Source organism: Cetorhinus maximus, chromosome 34 (genome assembly GCF_964194155.1).
Source record: "Cetorhinus maximus chromosome 34, sCetMax3.hap1.1, whole genome shotgun sequence".
Lineage (NCBI taxonomy): Eukaryota > Metazoa > Chordata > Chondrichthyes > Lamniformes > Cetorhinidae > Cetorhinus > Cetorhinus maximus.
Genome location: NC_135912.1, coordinates 5853646 through 5876485, shown reverse-complemented (window position 1 = coordinate 5876485; position 22840 = coordinate 5853646). Strand labels below are relative to the sequence as shown.

General features: G+C 45.1%; 1 protein-coding gene and 1 long non-coding RNA gene across 6 annotated transcripts in view; both read right to left on the bottom strand.

The window, feature by feature from the left end:
* The window catches only part of LOC144671811 (uncharacterized), a 54853-nt gene extending 42515 nt beyond the window's left edge, over nt 1-12338 (bottom strand). Inside the window, exons 1-3 of one of the 4 annotated variants that reach the window (XM_078533860.1) lie at nt 12209-12323; nt 4790-4883; nt 1931-2053 (exon numbers count right to left, since the gene is read on the bottom strand). In XM_078533860.1, the coding sequence (XP_078389986.1) occupies nt 1931-1946 (16 nt within the window). In that variant the 5' untranslated portion in view covers nt 1947-2053; nt 4790-4883; nt 12209-12323. Of the gene's footprint in view, nt 1-1930; nt 2110-4789; nt 4884-12078 lie in introns of those variants that run through there. The other 3 variants (XM_078533858.1, XM_078533859.1, XM_078533861.1) reach the window with 3 other exon arrangements.
* LOC144671836 (uncharacterized) overlaps nt 1-22840 on the bottom strand; it is a 220503-nt gene that overhangs the window by 148204 nt on the left and 49459 nt on the right. The window lies entirely within an intron of this gene.

Sequence of the window (22840 nt, the reverse complement as noted above, 5' to 3'; positions counted from 1 at the left end):
ACCGTTCCCACAAAGTCTCTGCCTCAAAGCTATAATTCTAGCCACAGGCTGATTCCCCAGCTCTACGCTGTCAATCCTCTTACGGGAGCAATTAGGACTGTTCCTTTCCACCCCTTTTTCTATTGACGTGACCTGTTCGGCCACAGTAATTGCTGATTGCTGCAGCCCTCCCCTGTCAGAGAAGGTAAAAATCAGAGTGGTGTGCCCTGCAGCACTCTTTGCAAAACTCCTGACACCCTCTTCCAGGGCGCCTTTTGTTGAAAGGGTGAGTATTTGGCTTATTTTTCTGCAACAGATCAGACATATTCATTGGCCTGTGTGTTGGCGCAGGAACACCACTACCGTGGAAATTCCCCTCCAAGCCACACACCATCCCGACTTGGAAATATATCGGCCGTTCCATCACTGTCGCTGGGTCAAAATCCTGGAACTCCCTCTCTGTCAGCACTGTGGGTGCAGCGGTTCAAACTCTTTCGAGTTATCAACAGTCACAGATTGCAACTCTTTCGAGTACAATCACAGTTCTTGGTTTTTCCGGGAGTGGGACATGAACCCACAACCCTCTGATTCAAAGGCGAGGGTGCTATGAACTGAGCCACAGCTGACACCTCTGGCACTGATGTCAAACTCTTTCGAGTTATCAACAGTCACAGATTGCAACTCTTTCGAGTACAATCACAGTTCTTGGTTTTCCAGGAGTGGGACATGAACCCACAACCCTCTGATTCAAAGGCGAGGGTGCTATGAACTGAGCCACAGCTGACACCTCTTGCAGCGGTTCAAGAAGGCAACTCACCACCACCTTCTCAAGGGGCAATTAGAGATGAACAACAAATGCTGGCCCAGCCGAAGACGCCCACATCCTGCGAATGAATAAGAAAAAAACTCCTACACAGCTGCCATTTTCTTAATGACCCGACTTAATACCAAATGGCCTGATTAATTGAGAACAGGTGAGAGGTATGACCTCAAAAGTTTTCTTTATTTTACGGGCGTGGTACTGAGCTGCCATCTTGAGCCGCTGCAGTCCATGTGGTGTAGGTGCACCCACAGTACTGTTTGGGAGGGAGTCCCAGGATTTTGGCCCAGCGACCATGAAGGAACGGCGATATAGTTCCAAGTCACCACTGATGGGACAGCCTGGTTCGCTCTGCTTCCACACTTAGGGAAAATGGGACCCTTGTATATTATCGGGGATTCTCCAGAGGTAATCAGCACAGAAAATAATGTGGTTTGTGGTGCAGGCAGCCATACAGCTCAAGCTGGTAGTGGGGGTCAGTCTTTGCAATTTGCAAGCGACTTGAATGTATCAAGTGTATCGCCCGCAGGTTAAAGCTAGATGCGCTGCTTAGCACTTTTGAGAATTCTTGTCCTACCTCTGGTGATGGAAGTTGTAAGCCAGGTCTGGGCTTGAAGCTTTTGTTGATACTGTTAATGAAAATTGATTTGCTGTTTCTTTACTTTTCAATACTCTAGTCACTTTGTACAGCCCTTGGGAAACTGTTCATTTTTAAATCATTTTTTGTTTTACGTGCACGTGTCCCATCCTATGAGCGTGTATGCCCTCTTTTTTGACTCCGCCTTCTCCCCTTGCAAATCCCACCCTTCCATGGTGTCCGAGACGGTAAGGTGGACCACCTGGGGGGGGGGGGGGGGGGCAGATCTCCACCAGTCCCAATTTCGGCTCACCACCTTAGTCATGCGGTGAAGGGTTAGGGTTAGGATCAGGGACAGTTATTCTTCTCTTCAACATGGGGAATCATCTCCCACGGCAACACGCCTGAGAGAGAGCGTGAACCTGAATTATTCCACTCCATCACCCCGTGACCTCAATTCTTCTTTCAGATCTTCGTTAAACTTTCGGTTTTATTCACTGAGTCACCGGCAAGCTGTCAATGCACAAAACCAGAAGTTATTAGCCCAACTGCACCTTCGAAGTCTTTCATGGTCCTCTCTCTCTCTAAACCTCAGCTCCCTGAGCAGTTTAGCTTGGCTCGTGTGACGTTTGCAATCATCTGATAAACACGTGTCTCCTTCTTTCACACACTTGTCCCTGGGGATCAAGAGGAACAAAAGTCAAAATTAATGTCCTTCATTTTGGATGATTTTCTGACATAATTTTCAAAAATTATTTTGACAATTCCATACTCATACTAAAATGACAATGATGTTCTCTGGACCTTTTTGTTCCCACTTTCCTGCCTGTTTTCTCTTTCCAACACTACTGGATAGTTTAGTCTCTCATCTTCCTTTCCCATTTGGCAGTTTCATAACAGGCAGCTTGTGCTTATATGATCCCTTTAATGTAGCGCAACATATTAACGCTTCACAGGAGTGGTATCAAACAAGATTTGACACCAAGCCACACATTAGGACAGGTGAGGCAGGTTTTAAAGAGCGTCTTCAAGGAGGTGAGCGAGGTGGAGAAGTTTAGGGAGTGAATTCCGGAGCTTGGAGCCCAGGCGGCTCAAGGCAAGGACGTCAGCGGTGCAGCAATTAAAATTGGGGACGCTGAAGAGGATGCAGAAATAGAGTGCAGAGATCTCAGGATGGGGCTATAGTGCTGGGGGAGGTTATGGAGACATTGAGCAGAGTTTTTAATGGCCTGACCAGTAGGGAGCGGGTTGGTCTAAAAGTCATGGGGAACAAGATTGGGATTCCCCAAACGTTGTGGAGCTTTAACTCCACAGATTGTCGGCGATTGGTTCTCCACCTGGAGGCCGGCCTGACTGACAAGCTGGGCTTCCAGTCAGGAGCCAGTCAGTGACAGCCGCAACATCAGTTTGGTCCACCGGGGACAGTGGGCTGGGGAGACAGTCGACCATGATGGCAGCTGATAGGCGATGAGGGGGAAGAGAGCGAAGGAGGGAGTGGGTTTATCTGAGTTGGTCGGCCAGGTGGTGGAGAGATTGGAGGCCTCATGGTGGGATGGGGAGGGGGTCAGAATCTGAGGCCTTAGGTGGAGGAGAGGTGAGGTTCAGTGGCCTCAGGGGGAGGGCCATAGGTCTCAGGGGTGGGACGTTTGGGAGATTCATGGTGAGGGGGGTAAGAGGATGGGAGCCTCGTGATGGGATCGAAGGTATCGGGGCGAAGATCAAGTCCAATTGTGGAGGCTCCGCAGCCAAGCTCCTGGATCCAGGGAGTACTTACCTCCTGAATCTACCAACTTCTCGCCTCGAGGAAGCTGCCAGATTACCCCACACTGAGGAAATATGGCCAACAGTAGTTAAAGTTGAAAACCTGCAAGCCAATGAGGCTCGCCGCATCATTATCCCATTTAAAGTTGTAACCTGCACCCCTCGGATCAACTTCCAGCTTCAATTATAGCTGGAAATGGGCGAGTTGGGGGCAGGTTTGGGCCGGGAAACAGATCTTTGAGACGTTATCCACCCCTCCATACGACTCAAACCTGCCGTGTTTTTTCAAAGTTAATATTCAGCCCATTTCTTCTGCACATCCTCTCTGACCAAATTTAGGATTATCCAGCATACAATTCTAATTTCTAATGTTCTAATCCTAAATAAAGATTACATTATGGTATATATGATCAGATTTTCCACGGTATTGCTGAAAGGGAGGTTATATAACTCGCGTTTGTGCAACGTAGAGGAAAACCTCAGCATCATTGATTTACAGTGACTGAATAATTCAAATGCAATTTGCGTTAAATGATATGCTAGATTTCTTGCCAGCGTTTTACAGTTCTACATCTATGACCATTAATCTGTGAAAACCCATAAATGAGTGACCTTTATTTTATGCAGAGATTCCTTCACTAGATTTTATCCCTTAGCAGTTTGAAGCTGGGCAAATATAGCAAGATGGTGTGCAAGAGGTACCAGTTAAGAGTTGAGATATCCACACCCCGTAATTCACGTTTTGGGCTCTGTTCTGCTGTCGCAGGTGTGGCAGATCTGAAACCACAACCCGCCCCACCCTAGCCCCAGGCTGGAAAACACGCCCCTTAAGAAGCAGGGTGGTACACAGCTTGGGTCACTCAAAGCCCTACAGGACGAAAGAAGAGGGTGCTGCTGTGTCTTGGACGCACTGCACGCACTCAGACTGCAGGATGTGCCTTTAAGCTGCCAGACCCTGGCCATAAATATCAGGTCCAAGGGAGAGGCTGAACCCTTCGAGGAAGATTTTTCCTGTTACAAATGCTGAAATGTTCCTATGGGGCTTTTCCATTATAAATACTGACTTTGAATTTGTGAATTGGATATGCACACTAACGTGATATAGGGTTTCTCAATTATTAATTTATTATACTGCAATATTCCTGAATAAATCTGACCGGATAACACAAAATTATTTTCCAAATATTACATTAAGTGACCGCTGGTGAGACATTTACAAAAATATTAACCTTTCATTAAGAGGACACAATGTGCTGAAGCAGCAAAGAGTAACAGTGTGGAATAAAAGGTTTTCTCTTTCCAATTTTCTCATTCCTCTCTCTCCTCAAAATGTTGACAGTTCTGTAGGTGCCAGTCAACCTCTAACACATGGCCCAGAGGCTATAATACATGGATGAGTGCCGCTCCAACACTCAAATGGAGAGGTGGTGGAGGGGTGATAATGTCACTAGACTAGTAATTCAGAGGCCCAGACTATTGCTCTGGGGAAAATGGGTTCAAATCCCATGGTGAAATTGAAATTCAATTAATAAATCTGGAATTAAAAAAGCTTGTCTCAGTAATGGTGACCATGAAACTATCATCAATCGTTGCAGAAACCCATCTGAGTCACTAATGTCCTTCCTTTAGAGAAGGAAATCTGCCATCCTTACCTGGTCTGGCCTTCAATGTGACTCCAGATCCACAGCAATGTGGTTGACTCTGAGGCCTAGCAAGCCTAGCAGTTGTATCAAACGGCTACGAAGCCTAAAAGGAATGAAACCAGACGGATCACCCGGCATCAAACAAGGCAACCAGAAACGACAACGGCAAACCCAGCTCTGTCGGCCCTGCAAAGTCCTCCTCACTGACACCTGGAGGCTTGGGCCAAAATTGGGAGAGCTGTCCCAAAGACTAGTCAAGTAACAGTGTGACATAGTCATATTCATGGAATCATACCTTACAGACAATGTCCCAAACGCCACCATCACCATCCCTGGGTTTGTCCTGAACCATTGGAAGTGGCGGCGTAGTGGTATACAGTCAGGAAGAAGTAGCCCTGGGTATCCCCAACATCGACTCTGGACCCCACAAAGTCTCATGGTATCAGGCCAAACGTGGGCAAGGAAATCTCCTGCTAGTTACCAAACTACATCCCTCGACTAATGAATCAGTGCTCCTCCATGTTGAATACCACTTAGAGGAAGCATTAAGGGTGGCAAGGGCACAGAATGTACTCTGGGTAGGGGACTTCAATGTCCATCACCAAGAATGGCTGTAACATCACTACTGACCGAGCTGGCTGAGTCCTAAAGGACAAAGCTACTAGGCTGGGTCTTCGGCAGGTGGTGAGAGAACCAACAGGAGGGAGAAAGCTACTTCGCCTCATCCTCACCAATCTACCTGTCGCAAATGCATCTGTCCATGACAATGTATGGTAGGAGTGACTACCGCACAGTCCTTGTGGAGACAAAGTCCCATCTTCACATTGAGGATACACTCCATCGTTTTGTCTGGCAATACCATGATGCTAAATGGAATAGATTTTGAACGGATCTAGCAATTCAAAACTGGGCATTCATGAGGCACTGTGACCAATCAGCAGCAGCGGAATTATATACAATCACAATCTGGAACCTCATGGCCTGGCATATCCCCTACTCTACCATTACAATCTACCCGGAAATGTGGAAAATAGCCAAGGTATGTCCTGTCCACAAAAAGCAGCCTGGTCAATTAACACCCCATCAGTCTACTCTCGATCACACAAAAGTAATGGAAGGTGTTGCCGACAGTGCTATCAAGTGGCACTCACTCAGCAATAACCTGCTCATTGACATTTAGTTTGGGTTCCACCAGGGACACTCAGCTCCTGACCTCAGTCCAGCCTTGGTCCAAACATGGACAAAAGAACTGAACTCAAGAAGTCAGAATGACTGACCTTAACATCAAGGCCACATTTGACTGAGTGTGGCATCTAGGAGGCCTAGCAAAACTAGAGTCAATGGGAATCAGGGGATAACTCTCCAGTGGTTGGAGTCATACCTAGCACAAAGGAAGATGTTAAGGTTGTTGGAGGTCAATCATGTCAGTCCCGGGACATCACTGCAGGAATTTCTCAGGACAGTGTCCTAGGCTAAAACATCTTCAGCTGTTTCATCAATGACCTTTCTTCCATCACATGGTTAGAAGCGGGTATGTTCGCTGATGATTGCACAATGTTCAGCACCATTCATGGCTTCTCAGATACTGAAGCAGTCCATGTCCAAATGCAGCAAGACTGGGACAATATCCAGGCTTGGGCTGACAGTGGCAAGTAACATTCACACCACACAAGTGCCAAGCAATGACCATCTTCAACAAGAGAGAATCTAACCATCGCCCCTTGATATTCAATGGCATTAACATCGCTGAATCCTCTGCTATCAACATCTTGGCAGTTATCACTGACCAAAAACTGAACTGGACTAGCCACATAAACACTTTGGTTACAAGAGCAGGTCAGGGGCTGGGAATCATGTGGTGAGTAACTCACCTTCTGACTTCTCAAAGCCTGTCCACCATCTGCAAAGCACAAGTCAAGAGTGTGATGGAATACTCTCCACTTCCCCACATGAATGCAACTCCAACAACACACAAGAAGCCTGACACCATCCGGGACAAAGCAGCCTACTTGATTGGCACCCCATCCACCACCTTCCACATTTCCTCTCTCCACCACCAACACACAGTGGCAGCAGTGTGTACCATCTACAAGGCGCACTGCAGCAACTCACCAAGGTTCCTTCAACCTTCCAAACCCGTGACCTCTACCACCTAGAAGGACAAGAGCATCAGATGCAGGGAACACCACCACCTGCAAGTTCCTTCCAAGTCACACACCATCCTGACTTGGAAATATATCACTGTTTCTTCAGTGCCGCTGGGTCAAAATCCTGGAACTCCCTCCCTAACAGTACTGTGGATGTTCCTACATCACATGGACTACAGTAGTTCAAGGAAGCAGCACGCCAACACCTTCTCAAGGGCAATTAGGCCAATAAATTCTGGCCTAGGCAGCAAGGCCCACATTCCAAGATCGAATTTTTAAAAATTTGCACCCTCCAAGACAAAGCAGCCCATTTGATTGACACCTCCCTCCAACAGTGACGCACAGTGGTAGCACTAGGTACCATCTACAAGGTGCAATGCAGCAACTTGGCAAGGCTCCTTCAACGGAACCTTCCAAACCCGTGACCACTACCACCTAGAAGGACAAAGGCAGCAGGTGCATGGAAACACCATCGCCTGTAAATTCCCCTCCAAGCCTCATACCATCCTGACTTGGAAATATATCGCCGTTCCTTCACTGTCGCTGGGTCAAAATCCTGGAACTCCCTCCCTAACAGCACTATGGATGTGCCTACATCACATGGACTGCAGCGGTTCAAGAAGGCAGGCGACCACCACCTTCTCAAGGGTAATTAGGGATGGGCAACAAATACTGGCCTTGCCCACATCCTATAAACAAAGAAAAATAAATCCACCTGAGTCTTGAAATGTCAGTAGTCTATTGGTTCATGGCGAACATCATAGCAGACCCTGATCCTGTCATACTCTAATATCCACCACAGCTGTACACTCAAAAGGGATCAACAGTGGTATAGCTGATCAATTTTCCTCTCTAAGGGTGAGGGACCCATAGCCAATTGTTAATGCCCACCCTACTGCCAGTCCAGCTGAGATAGGTACTCAACAACAAATTTCACTTATCGCTTGCAAAATGACCTGAGGCGCTTTACTGGAGCGTAGGTTTAAGGAGACACATAGACAAGCAGCCAAAAGTTTGGTCAAAGGTGTGGGTTTAAAGGAGCGTCTTGAAGGAGGAGGGAATTCCAAAGCTTATGGCAGACATCTGAAGGCGCTCCCACCAATCGGTTTGGCGAGGGAAGTGAAACCCGAGGAACCTTACAATCTGGGTCACTCTGCTACGCACTGAGCCATTGGGAAATTAAGCAGATTGCAGCACTGATGATCTACCCACTGAGTTCCTGATCTCAGCCACACTGTACGTACACAGGTGCCAGGATTTAATTCAACGTCGGCAAGTGGAGAAAATGGGCTCCTTTTAACCTCGGGCCTTGGACAAAGCATTTCTTCGCAAGAGTGGAGAGAGAAAATTGGAAGAAGAGGTTTTTTAGTAAGCTGTTGTCTCTCAACAACTCAGAGAAACACTGGTGGAAGCAAAATGGCGCAGACGCCATAGTAACTGGGAGAAAATTGAAGGATTCGAACTCTCATAAAATTAGAATGAATAAAATGATATAGTTGTCCTATTTACTGAGCACTCTTAATGACTATTACTGAGACTCTTATTACACTGACTATCCTGAACGTTCATTACAATTTTAAATGTTATAATTTTTCAAACCTGTATCTGTTACACATTATTAAGTGGAGCCGTGATCAAGGAGGTACCTGAGGTAGCTCGTGTGGAAAAATGTGTGGCAAAATCGAACACTTATTTGAGCGGGTTGGCGCTGGAGTTTAAGGATCAGCCAAATGGACTGCTGAGTCTTCTCTACAATAATAGTCAACCATAATACAAACTGCTATAATGATTTCAGTTGGTTAGGGCACTACACAGTGCCCTAATGCTCTAGCTGAGGTATTTATCAATCTATGCACTATAATGTAGTGACAGTTGTTCATCACAATAACCCACCCAAATATTATGGTTCAAGTAATTCTACACTAAGCTCTACTAAGGTCTATAGCTGAAGTATTTTTCACAGTAAGCATAGTTTTTCTTTTACACTGCGTGCTATAACGGTGTAGTATTTTTCACAGAGCATTGTAAGTTGAGGGTATTTATTTCTCTAACCACTGAAATTACCACACCAAGGGGGAAAATTAGTTCAGGCTCGTCAGCAAGTGCGATTAACCCCTGTCGGTAACTCTCATTTCCCATGATTGTGGCATGCAGTCTAGTGCTAAACACACTGCTGAGCAGCTGCACCTAAGCAGCTGCACCCTCAGCAGGGTGACCGAGTTCGTGCAAGGCAAGCACCAATTTGAAACTAGCCTGTGCTTCTTAAAGCCAGCCTGCCTGCACCTCTTGGAGAGGAGGTGTATTCTGGCTGCAGCCGACGTCGGAAGTGACAGGGAGAGACATTCTGAGCAGAGAGAACGACAGAGCAATGGGGCAGCAGGTCAGAGAGAGGGCTCCTAGGTTGCCGGATGCAGCGCTGGAGGCAGGTAGGGCGCCTGATCAGCGCTAAGATGCCCACTGACATCACCATCTGCCCATTCTGCCTGCATCTGACACATACAGGGGATGCCTGCATTATTGCCCTCCTCAGTGTGGCACACAGTGAGAGTAGCAACAGAAATCAGCAGGAGTGTACACAAGTGCCAGGGACCTTCACAACCGCACCGCGCACCCCGCCCCGCCATTTTATACCCTCACCCAGTTGCTGCAGTGGTGCTGAATTTTGAAAATGTTATCACACTTAGCGCTATATTGCTGGAGATAAGCAGTTTTCCACAATGGACACACAATAGTTTCTGTTTTCAAGCTATTTTCTACATCACATATGTTTTTTCAAATAGCATTTCATCAGCTGCTATATTATTTAATTGTTTTGTTTTCGAGACATTCATCACATCTCATCCAAGGTATTTTGAAATGAAAGATATGTATCCCAGTTTTTGAAGTATTTATCCCACTGTTTTCTGAGATCCTTAACGAATAAGTCACAGGTATTTATGTCCTTGTCTTTAAGATATTGATCCTACTCTTTTAGAATTCACAGTTCCATTATCCCAGTCATTAAGAGATACCTCCAAATACCTTTTGAAGTATTCATCCTAGATTTACAATTATTTATCCAACCAATTTCAAGGTATCCAACCTCTTATTTTGCAAGTATTTATTGCTGATTTGAAATGTTTATCCCTGTTTTTGAGACATTTATCTTCAGTTTTACAATTATTTTTCCGACCATTTTTAAGTACCTACCCCGCTGCTTTTGAACAAGGTATTTCCGTTTTAAAATATTTATCCCATTTTTCCAGAACTGTTTTGTTGCTGCTGACCATATATTTATTAATTATCCAGATTTTTTTGTGGTAATCATCTTGTTGTTTTATGGAATTTGCCCTTTATTTTTAAATGTTAAACCCTGTTCTGAGGCATTTATCCATCTACTAGCATGCTAGCTATATCTGTTTTGAGTTATTTCCCAATTATTTTGGTGCCATTTCCCCAGTTTCGAGGCATTTAGCTCCATTTTTGAACGGCTCTACAGATATTTATCCTAAAATGAGATTAAACTCTGTCGTTCTTTGAAATATTTACCACTGCTCAAGTATTTATGAACATTTATCCCACTATTTTTGGAATATTTATTCCACTGTTTTCAAACATTTATCCCAGTATTTTTGAACGTTTATCCAAGTATTTTTGGAACATTTATTCCACTATTTTCCAACATTTATCCCAGTATTTTTGAACGTTTATCCAAGTATTTTTGGAACATTTATTCCACTGTTTTCAAATATTTATCCCAGCATTTCTGGAACACTTATTCCAGTTTTCGAACGTTTATCCCAATGTTTTTGGAACATTTATTCCACTGCTTTCGAATATTTATCCCACTATTTTTGAATGTTTATCCCAGTATTTTTGTAACATTTATCCCGCTGCTTTCGAAAATTTATCCCACTATTTTTGAACTTTTATCCCAGTGTTTTTGGAAAATTTATTCCACTGCATTTGAATATTTATCCCACTATTTTTGAACGTTTATCCCAGTGTTTTTAGAACATTTATTCCACTGCTTTCGAATATTTATCCCACTATTTTTGAACGTTTATCCCAGTATTTTTGTAACATTTATCCTGCTGCTTTCAAAAATTTATCCCACTATTTTTGAACTTTTATCCTAGTGTTTTTGGAACATTTATTCCACTGCTTTTGAATATTTATCCCACTATTTTTGAACGTTTATCCCAGTATTTTTGGAACATTTATTCCACTGTTTTCAAACATTTATCCCAGTATTTCTGGAACACTTATTCCAGTTTTCGAACGTTTATCCCAGTATTTTTGTAAATTTATCCTGCTGCTTTCGAAAATTTATCCCACTATTTTTGAACGTTTTTCCCAGTGTTTTTGGAACATTTATTCCACTGCTTTCGAATATTTATCCCACTATTTTTGAACGTTTATCCCAGTATTTTTGTAACGTTTATCCCGCTGCTTTCGAAAATTTATCCCACTATTTTTGAACGTTTATCCTATTATTTTTGTAACGTTTATCCCGCTGCTTTCCAAAATTTATCCCACTATTTTTGAACGTTTATCCCAGTATTTTTGGAACATTTACCCTGCTGTTTTTGAACGTTTATCCCGGTACTTTTGGAACATTTACCCCGCTATTTTTGAACGTTTTTACCCCAGGATTTTTGAACTTTTATGCCGCTTTTTTTTTCGAACACTTGTTCCACTGCTTTTGGGACGTTTGCCCCCCTCTGTTTCCGGGACACTTGTTCCACTGTTTCTGAACAGCGAAGAACGCTTGTTCGGGAAGATCCCACGGGTTTTTTGTCCCCCCCCCGAACGTTACGTCCCACGGACGTCGTCCCACGTTTTTTTTTGGAAATCCGCCGTTTTATGAAGCATTTCCCCCACCCCCACCCCCCCATTTCGTTTTGGCGGTGACCTGTTTCTGATGGGTGGCCAGTATTTTACCCCACGGTCGACAGAGAGAATTTATCAAGGTTATTTTTGGGTTTTTTTGACTATTCATCCCCACAGGATGATGCCAGTTTCCACACAGCAAGCACCACAGTTTCTGAAGCATTTATAGCAGTGCTTTGACCCACCTTTCCTTGGAAATGTTTATCTCACTGATTTTTTTTAACATATAAATTAAATTTATAAAGAATTTTCTGAGGGGATTTGACATTTGACCCGCACCTGGTGAGGGGGAGGGGGGGCGAGGGAGGATTTCGGGGGAGGATAAGGGGAATTTATCGCCGATTTGTTTTAACTGCCCTGTTTTCGTTCGGTTGCTGCTGTTCTTTTTCTCCCCCCCCAAAACACACACCCCCACGCCCGGGCCTCTGGCGGATTTTCGGCGTCGATCCGGGTTTTCCGGCGTCGATCCGGCGCTTCCCGCTCCGCCGCCGCCGCTTGGCGCCGATTTGCCGCCCGCCGGCCTCAGCCAATCAGCGGCCGAGCACCTGACCACGCCCCCTTCCCCCCAGCCCCATTCCCCCATCCCTTCCCCCCCCTCCCCTTCTCCCGCTGCGCACGCGCGCCGCTCTCTACGGCGAGCGCCTGACGGCTGCGGACGGCAAATCGAAAGCGTTTTTCCGTCCTCCTAGAATCTGTGTCACCTGAACTTCCCCCTCAACCTGAGGAACTTCTAAAAATTTGCCAACTGTTGCATGGTTCAATCATATATATATATATATATATAATTTTTTTATTAATTCATGGGATGTGGGCATCACTGGCTAAGCCAACATTTGTTGCCCATCCCTAACTGCCCTTGTTCAGAGGGCATTTAAGAGCCAACCACATTTGCTGTGGGTTTGGAGTCACATGGAGACAAGACTTCCTTCCCTAAAGGGGCATGAGTGAACCAGATGGGCTTTTTACGACAACGGTTTCATGCTCATTATCAGACTTTTAATTCCAGATTTTTATTGAATTCAAATTTCACCATCTGCTGTGGTGGGATTCGAACCTGGGTCCCCAGAGCTTTACTCTACTGGGTCTACTGACAATACCACTACGTCACTGCCTCCCCATTAATTAAATATATTACATATATTTAACATAATATATTATAAAATATATATCGTTCGTCTACCTATATATTACATAAATAATTGGCAGAGTAAAGGTATAAGATACATTTTATAAAATATATTATGTCACTATTAAATATTATAAAATCTTCTCTCGGCAATACTCAAGAAAATGTGTTCAAGAATTTGCAACAAAATTAAAAGACAAAGTCCCTCAGAAAACCTCACTAAACCCACCTACCCAGCTGCCCTTCTACCCACCCACAACCTCACCCACCTGCCACCTCACACACCTGCCACTCTACCGACCTACTACCTCACCCACCTACCCACCCTCTCCAGTACCTCAATATCCTTTCTATAATATAGTGACCAGAACTGCATGCAGTGTTGTCTAGCCAAGGTTCGATACGTTCATACAAGTTTAGCATTGAATCTCTAATTCTCAATTCTATTTTCCTAGAAGTAAAGTCCAGTGTTTGGTTTGCTTTCTTTAAGACTTTTCTAACCTGTGGTACAACTTTTAGTGATTGGTGTATTTGTACTCTGAGATTCCTTTGTTCCTCTACCCCACCTAGACCCATACCTTCCAAGTAATAAGTGACTTCCCTATTCTTCCTACCAAAATGGACTCCCTCACATTTATCTGTGTTGAACTTTATTTGCCAATTATTTGCCTTTGGCTAAGGGCATGGGCCCTAGTTACGCCTATCTTTTTTACGGTATGTAGAACATTCCCTCAACTCCATCCAATTCTCCCAGTTCCTCCACCTCCGTCGCATCTGTTCTGATGATGCTACCTCCCAAAATGGCACTTCTGACATGTCTTCCTTTTTCCTGAACCGAGGGCTCCCCACTATTGTGGTTGACAGGGCCCTCAACCGTGTCCAACCCATCTCCTGCACCTCTGCCCTCACCCCTTCCCCTCCCTCCCAGAACCATGATAGGGTCCCCCTTGTCCTCACTTTTTACTCCACCAGCCTCTGCGTTCAAAGGATCATCCTCCGCCATTTCTGTCAACTCCAGCATGATGCCTCCACCAAACACATCTTCCCTTCACCCCCCGCTGTCAGCATCCCATAGGAACCGTTCCCTCCGGGACACCCTGGTCCACTCCTCCATCTCCCCAGCTCCTCATTCCCTTCCCACAGCACTTTCCCATGCAGTCGTAGAAGATGCAACACCTGCCTCTTTACCTTCTCCCTCCTCACCGTCCAAGGCCCCAAACACTCCTTTCAGGTGAAGCAGTGCTTCATTTGCACCTCCTCCACTTTGGTCTACTGTATTCACTGCTCCCAGTGCAGTTTCTTCTACATTGGGAATACTAAACATAAACTGGGTGATCACTTTGCAGAACATCGTCACTCAGTCTGCAAGCATGACTCCGACCTTTCTGTGGCTTGCCATTTCAATTCATCATCTTGCTCTCATGTGCACATTTCTGTCCTTGGCCTGCTGCAATGTTCCAGTGAAGCCCAACATAAACTGGAGGAACAGCACCTCATCTTCCGATTAGGCACTTCATAGCCTTCCAGACTTAACACTGAGTTCAACAACTCCAGACCATGAACTCTGTCCTACATTTTGAATTTTTTTCCCCAAGTGCCAGTCTGTATCTTGTTTTTGTAAAGAAAATATCTTTTTTTCCAATATTACTGTGGGATACTGTGAAGCAGGCTTGTGGGGGCTGTGTGTATGTTGTGTATGTGTGTGTGGGGCCATGTGAGATCTTGAAGAGTGCACTGTGAAGTAGGAACTGGTGTCTGTAGAAGGTGTTTTATTTGTGAGTCTAGCTAAGTAGAAATCTTTTGGGGAAACGTTAAAAGGCTACATTTAACTATGTAACTGTAATTTTGTGAGCTTAAGTTTTCCTTTCTTTTGTTAATAAATGTTTTAACTTAATATTTAAAATCTCCAAAATTTGTAGCAGAATCTTTACTCCTGACTTCAATGCACATACATTCTCATAATAAAATACAAATTGCAAATCGTTGTGATAGCTTGGCCAAGTTTCCCTTCAGGATTTGGTCAGCCCGGCAGTCACCACCTGCCATATCACAACGTTCTCATGTTTTTGCTTTCAGACAACGCCAACTCTTTCTCTGCTATTAGCACATTCTGCTATTTTGCTTTCAGACAGCGTTGACCTTTATTCTGCTATTAACACCTGCTCTGGACCAAAGCTTTAGATTTTAATACTAACATTACCACCCCCTTTGCCTTGTGTTCCATGACATCTCTGTCATTTAATCTCTCCCACCCTCTAGCCTATCCCTGATCTTCTATTTATCTCCCCGTGACCCTCCCCAGTTTTTCAACTGCATAGAAGCCATCACATTTCTAGCTCTCCAGCTCCAAAGACGAGTCATATTAGACTCAAAACTTCAACTGTTTCCCTCCCTGCAGACCCATTGTGTTTTTCCAGCACATTCTATTTTGATTTCAGATTTCCAGTATCCGCAGTATTTTGCTGTTATTTTTTTCATCCAGAAACCCAGGCTAATGCTCTGGGGCACATGGGCTCAAATTCCATCATGGCAACTGGCGGAATTTAAATTCGGTTTCTTAATTTAAATAGAAACCTGGAATTGAAAGCTCGTCTCAACAATAGTGACCATGGTAACTATCATCGATTGTTGTAAAAACCCCATCTGGTTCACTAATGCCCACTTTAGGGAAGGAAATCTGCCGTCCTTACCCGGTCTGGCCTACATGTGACTCCAGACCCACACAGCAACTGTGGTTGACTCTTAAATGCCCCCCTCTGAACAAGGGCAATTAGGGATGGACAATAAATTCTGGATTAGCAATGGATGAAATGGATTAGCAATTAGGGATGGACAATAAATTCTGGCCTTGACAGTGATGCCCACATCTTGTGAATAAAGAAGAAAATAAATTGCAGATCCTGCTCCCAACACCGACATCTGGATCATGAATGGAAACAGTAAAAAGCAATGGTCCCAACACCGATTCCTGTGGGACACTGCTGGTGACTGGTTTCATAATAGACCCAAATATATCATTTATTTTGTCATGTCATTATTTTGGCATGTCATCCAGTTCTCAATCCAGCTCAATATTAACATCACCAATCCTAAAGGCTTTGATCTTGTAGAGAAACCTCTTTGGCGGTTCCTTATCAACAGCTCTTTGGAAGTCAAATGAACAACATCTACTGGGCTTCCCTCATCCACCATCTTGGTGACTCCTTCAAAAAAATATTGCTGCATTTTTAAGACGTGGCCTTTTTATTGCAATGTCCCTAATCTGACCCTCTCTGTAACAGGCTGCAGGAGGTCATTAATAAACTTGCAGAAGGGGCAAATAATTGGCAAATGAAGTTCAACGCAGTTAAATGTGAGGTTGTCCATTTTGGCCGGAAGATTAGAGAGGTCACTTATTACTTGGAAGGTCTACATGGGGGTAGAGGAACAAAGGGACCTCCGAGTACAAATACATCAATCATTAAAAGTTGCGCCACAGGTTAGCAAGGTTGTAAAGAAAGCAAACAAGGCACTAGGCTTTATTTCTAGAGGAATAGAATTGAAAAGTAGGGAGTTAATGCTAAACTTGTATCAACTTGTATCGAACCTTGGTTAGGCCACACTGTGTGCAGTTCTGGTCGTCATGTCATAAAAAGGGTGTAGAGGCACTGGAGAGGGTGTAGAGAAGATTTACAAGGACGATACCAGAAATGTGTGGGTATACAGATCAGGAAAGGATTGACAGGCTGGGTCTCTCTTCTCCTGGAATAAGAAGACTGAGGGGTGACCTCATGGAGGTCTTTAAAATGAGGAAATGTTTTGATCGAGCGGATACAGAGAGAATGTTTCCTCTTGTGGGGAAGGGCATAATGAGAGGCCGTCATTATAAGATACAAGCAAAATACTGCGGATGCTGGAAACCTAGAACAAAAACAAAAATACCTGGGAAAAACTCAGCAGGTCTGACAGCATCTGCGGAGAGGGACACAGTTGACGTTTCGAGTCCGTATGACCCTTCATCAGGATGATCAGTCATTATAAGATAGTCATCAAGAAATCTAATAGGGAATTCAGGAGAAACTTCTTCACTCAGAGAGCGGAGAGAACGTGGAACTCGCTCCCACAGGGAGCGGTTGAAGTGAATGGTATAGATACATTTAAGGGGAGACAAGCATATGAGGGAGAAGGGAATAGAGGGATACGATTTAGATGAGGAGAGATTGGAGGAGGCTCAAGTGGAACATAAACACCAGCATGGACTGGTTGGGCTGAATGGCCTGTTTCTGTGCTGTAAATCCTATGTTGTAAATCCCATGTAATCAGCCTAAGTGGGAGGTATTGAATATCTTTCCTGTTACTGATGTCAAACTAATGGGACTTTCTTGTCTTCTCTTTTCACAGGTAGAGACTACATTGGCCTCCTTCCAGTCTAAGGCAACCGTCCCAGAGTGCAGTGGGCTAAGAGACTCGCACGTCAGGTGGCCCTTCTGCCTGATCTGCCAGCTGGAACACTGCCAGTGGCCAATGGAATGCGCTGCCTGACAGTGTGATGGATTTGATCAAGGCAAAATACTACGGATGCTGGAAATCTGAAATAAAAACAGAAAACGCTGGGAAGAAAAGCTCAGCGCCTCTGGCAGCATCTGTGGAGAGAGAGAGAGAGAGAGAGAGCAGAGCTTGGAGGTGTCAATAACCAGGGGGCATAGATTTAATGTAAGGGGCAGGGGGTTTAAAGGGGATTGGAGGAAAATATTTTTTCACCTGGAGGGTGGTTGGAATCTGGAGCACATTGCCTGAGGGGGTGGTAGAGGCAGGAAACCTCACAACAATTAAGAAGTATTTAGATGAGCAGTTGAAATGCCATAGCTGACAGGGCGACGGGCCAAGTGCTGGAAAATGGGATTAGAATAGATAGGTGCTTGATGGCTGGCACGGACACGATGGGCCAAAGGGCCTGTTTCTGTGCTGTTTAACTCTATGGCTCTACTCGGGATCAATGACCCTTCACTGTGATGAGTAAAAAGAAAAAAATTTAGAATAATGTTTCGAGTCCGTCTGACTCTTCTTCAGAGCTCAGTATGGTGGATTTGATTGTGGCTTCCAAAAGGGAATTGGATAGGTATCTCTCACGTGTTGGTGCAGACTCGATGGGGCGAAGGGCCTCTTCTGCGCTGTGTGATTCTGTGAAATACTTGAAAAGAGAAGGTTTGCAGGACTTGAGGGAAAAGGCGACGGGCCTGGTACGAGCTGGGTTGGCTCCTACGCCAATTGGAAAGCAAAAAAGACTCGTTACCCAATGGGATGATGCTTGACTGTCAACCAAACACTTCCCCCCCTCCACCCCCGACATTTTCAATATTTTTATATCTGGTAAAGAGAAATGTTCAAAGTAAATTTTTTTTTAAAAATCTTTTTTAAAGTCCCAATGGCTTTTCTCCAGGGTGGCACACAGCAGTAAACTGGAGATTGATCTTTGATTCCTGGAGACTCCAGGCCATTGGAGAGGGGGAGAGACAATCATACTGTGTGCACACTAAAGGAAGGATGTTGAGGTTTTAGAAAGGTGCACACAGATTCACTAGGGCATGACCTGCTGCGAGGAAATATAGCCACGTGGAAAGGCTGGACAGATTGGGCAATTCTTCATTAGAACAACGCAGGTGACACAATGGTAAGATAGAAGCATTTACAATTATGAAAGGACCAGGCAGGGTAGATGGAAGCAGGGCTACACTGTGGTTGTGTGGAGGTCGAGAACAGGAGGGCCTTAGATTCAAGAGGTTCAAAAACAGAATCACAGGATTTTTACGGGGCAGAGAGAGGCCATTTGGCCCATCGTGTCTGCACCGGCCAGCAGGGCAAACCTCTTTACACAGAGAGTCGTGTGGTTGGGGAATTCAACTTCCAGGTTTCATGGCTGTGATGGATGGATTGACATCTGAAACTGGAGAACTTTCACCATGTGGACCTGCGGGCATCTTGCCAGCGCATTCGCAACAGCAGCAAGGGATGGGCAACAAGTACTAGCCCTGAGCGATGCCACATCCAGTGAATGAATACATTGTCTTATTAAAAAAGGGGAATCTGTTTCCACTGGCAGGAGGGTCAGTAACCAGGGGACACAGATTTAAGATAATTGGTGGAACAACCAGTGTGGGGAGACGAGGAAATTGTCTTTTTAACCCAGCGAGTTGTTGTGATCTGGCATGTGCTGCCTGAAATGGCGGTGGAAGCAGATTCAATAGGAACTTTTAGAAGTGAATTGGAGTTTAGAAGAATGAGAGGCGACCTTATTGAAACATGTAAGCCTTCTTCGGAGGCTTGACAGGGTAGATACTGAGAGGTTGTTTCCCCTTGTGGGAGAGTCTAGGACCAGAGGACATAATCTCAGAGTAAGGGGTCGCCCATTTAAAACAGAGATGAGGTGGAATTTCTTCTCTCAGAGGGTAGTGAATCTGTGGAATTCTTTACCGCATAGGGCTGTAGAGGCTGGGAAGTATATTCAAGGCTGAGATACATTTTTAATCAGTAAGGGAATCAAGGGCTATGGGGAAAAGGCAGGAAAGTGGAGTTGAGGATTATCAGATCAGCCATGATCTCATTGAATGGTGGAGCAGACTCGATGGGCTGAATGGCCCACTTCTGCTCCTACGTCTTGTGCTCTTATGGTCTATAAATATTTGCGAAGGAATGATGTCAGGGCTATTTGGGTAAAGCAATGGGAGCGTGACTTCTTCAGCTAGCTCTTTTTAAAGAGGCAACACAAGCACGATGGGCTGAATGGCTTCTGTCCGCGCTGCAGGACTTAATTCTCCTGATATCTGAGGAAAGGTGTGCAAGGTGGTTGAGCAAGTACCAAACTGCTATAATAAAAAGGCACAATCGGTGGGTACCTTCACCATACATACTACAGAGGTTTGAGTAGGCAGCTCTCACCACCTACATTCTCAAGGGGACTAGCCTTGCCAGTGCTGCTGACATCCTGTGAATGAATTCAAAGAGAAAGACTTGCATTTAAATAGCCCTTTTCACATTCCAAAGCGCTTTACAGACAATGAAGTACTGTTTGGAGCAGAGTCGCTGTTGTAACATGGCAAAACTGGCTTCCCATTCGGGCACAGCGAATGAGATAACGACCAGATCTGGGGGTTTTTCTGTGTTTGAGGGCTAAATATCGGCCAACACACCAGGGAGAATTCCCCTGCATTCCATCAAAACACTGCTGTGGGATCTTCTGCGTGCACCCAAGGCGGCAGACGGGCCATCAGTTTAACATCTCATCGGTTAAGACAGCACTTACAACAGCGCAGCACTCCCTCGGTACTGCGCTGAAGTACCAGCCTTGCATTTGGGGACTTGAACCTGGAATCTTGTACCTGAGTGACAAAAGTGCTACCAAATGAGCCATGGCCGACACTCAGAAAGAAAGAGTGCCCTATCCTTGCTGAAAAAAAGAGACTTTTTTTGTCGAAGTTTTTCGTCTGGTACTCATCAGGACAATTTGCAGGAAAATAATGTCAGGGGGAAACGACATATTTTGTTGGCAAACCAATCAGCACTCTCTCCTCGTACAAGGTTGTTCCCCCTGACATTGGCATTTTCTCGTAAATTGTCCTGATGAGTGCAAGACAAAAAGCTTCGACAAAAGAACTCTTCTTCCAGCAAAGTGTTCTTCCTTCTGTTTACGGCACCAACAACTTGCTGCCTTCGCCCTTAAACAGCTGAATATTTTTAAATGGTCCGGGTAGGGAGGTGGGTCTTACACCACCCGTCACCAATGATACCACTCTTGCGACGTAGCGACTGCGTCGGGTTGTGGGGGGGTCGCAATATTTGAATTCGGCTCTGCGGAGGTTTTTTTTCCCCATTCGTTCACGGGGCGTGGGCTTCGTTGGCAGGGCTGGCATTTATTAGCCCATCCCTGGTTGCACTGGAGAGGGCGGTGGTGACCACGGAGCTGCTGCCTCGTTGTCGGCAGCAGGAGACTTTCTCCCCAGGGTACAGCTCCAACCAGCTTGTGCTGCTGGGTCCCGGCTTTAAGCCTTAAGAAGCTGGATCGTACAGCGATTGGCAGGGATTGGATTTGTCACCTCAGGTCTGGGAACAGGTATAACCAAAGCAAAATACTACAGATCTGCAACGAAAACAGAAAGTGCTGGAAAAACTCAGCAAGTCTGGCAGCGACCGTGGAGAGAGAAACCGAGTTAACGCTTCGAGTCCCTCATGACTTGTCTTCGGTTCCCTATTCCAACATATCAAAGATATTTTTTTACTACAAAGTGTCATGACAGTGGATCACAGCTCAAATTACTTATGGGCGTATTGAACTTTTAAGCAAGACATGTTTTTTTTAAAAAAAGACATACAAGCAAAAGCTGGCTGAGAGTGTAAAGTAACCTCTTGCTGGAAAATTCCTATGTGGATTACACTTGACCGACTAGCCCAGAGAGACCATGGAATGTCGCACCTAAAAAGGTGTCAAGGCCTACTTCAGTCAGAGACACTTGAAAGGGAGAGATGCAATGCAAAAGACTGAACTGTAATCTTCTGTTGGTTGTGGAGACAATGGAGACTGATTACCACATCTCAGCAGAAACCATCCCCTGTTGACTTACGTCTCAGGGTGTGGAAATGGTCTGAGTTGAAAGAAAGCAGATTCTGGATGAAAGACATTTTTGTTTTCACTTCCAGGAATACACAAGAAAAGATAGCTTCCAATCTGATATGTGTGTTCTAGTTCTAGTGTGCTAGTGTATGCTGTGTATGTTACAGTAGAAGAACATCAACCAGACATTCCTGCAGCTTGCATGAAAAAAGTCTATCTTTCCCTCTCTGTGGCCAGAGGCAAGTCAGCAAAGCCACAGTCAAAAGGAAAACAGGCCAACTCCTTCAGCTAACCTGCAGGACCAAATGTCTCCAAATTGCTCAACTGCCAAAGTCAGCTCTACCGAAATCACCCAACTTAACGGCCACAACGTTTCGCCATCTACTCCTCACAAGCAAGCCAAAGACTGATTCGTATATTTTTTTTAAATTTTGCGCTCAACTTCTCATTTCTGATCTATGTCTATGTGTGTTATGTTTTTATTATTATTTCTTGGGATTTTAGTAATTTAACTCACTCTTTCGTTGACTCAAGAAAACCTAGTTAAATTGGCTCCTTCTAAAACATAAATACATTTGGACTGGGTAAAGGGATCCATGAGGGAAGGGGTCCCTTTTAAACCTTGTTGTGGCCAACTAAGGGGGTTGAATAAAGAAGGGGAGGCGGCTCATTCCTCCTCACCTGGGAGCATAACAAAATGGGGGTCCTGTTCAGAAAGTTAACAATTTGGGGTATCTTGCCTGGGATCAAACAAATTGGAGGTGGGGGGGGGGGGGGGGAGCAGTTGTAACAAATGGAACAGGAGTAGGCCATTCAGCCCACTCTGCCATTCAATTAGATCATGGCTGATCATCTACCTCAACACCACTTTCTTGTGCTATCTCCATTTTTTTTGATGCCATTAGTATTAATTGAATTCAAATTCCACCAGCTGGCATGGCGGGGTTTGAACCCACATCCCCCGAGTATTAGTCTGTGCCTCTGGATCACTAGGGCACTAGGCACTGTGCCACTTTCTCCCCCTTCATTACAGTAGTGAGGAGCTCTCTGATCAGGTTCCAAAGCATTAACTCTGGTTTCCACCCCCTCCACAGGTGCTGCCAGAGCTGAGTTTTTCCAGCACTTTGTTTTTTCCTTTTAAACCCAGGAATAGATCTGCTTGGGGCCCCGTCTCTGGTAGGAGACTGTCCAATGCTTGGAGGAGAGGCTGGTGGAGAGAGCATATTGCAGGTGCCCTGCTGAAAGTTGGGGATTGCTTTGCTGCAGAGGCTCCTTCCTGGAGGAAAGAACTACAACTCCCATCAGGCACCGCGCCCGCCACAGGTTGAGTG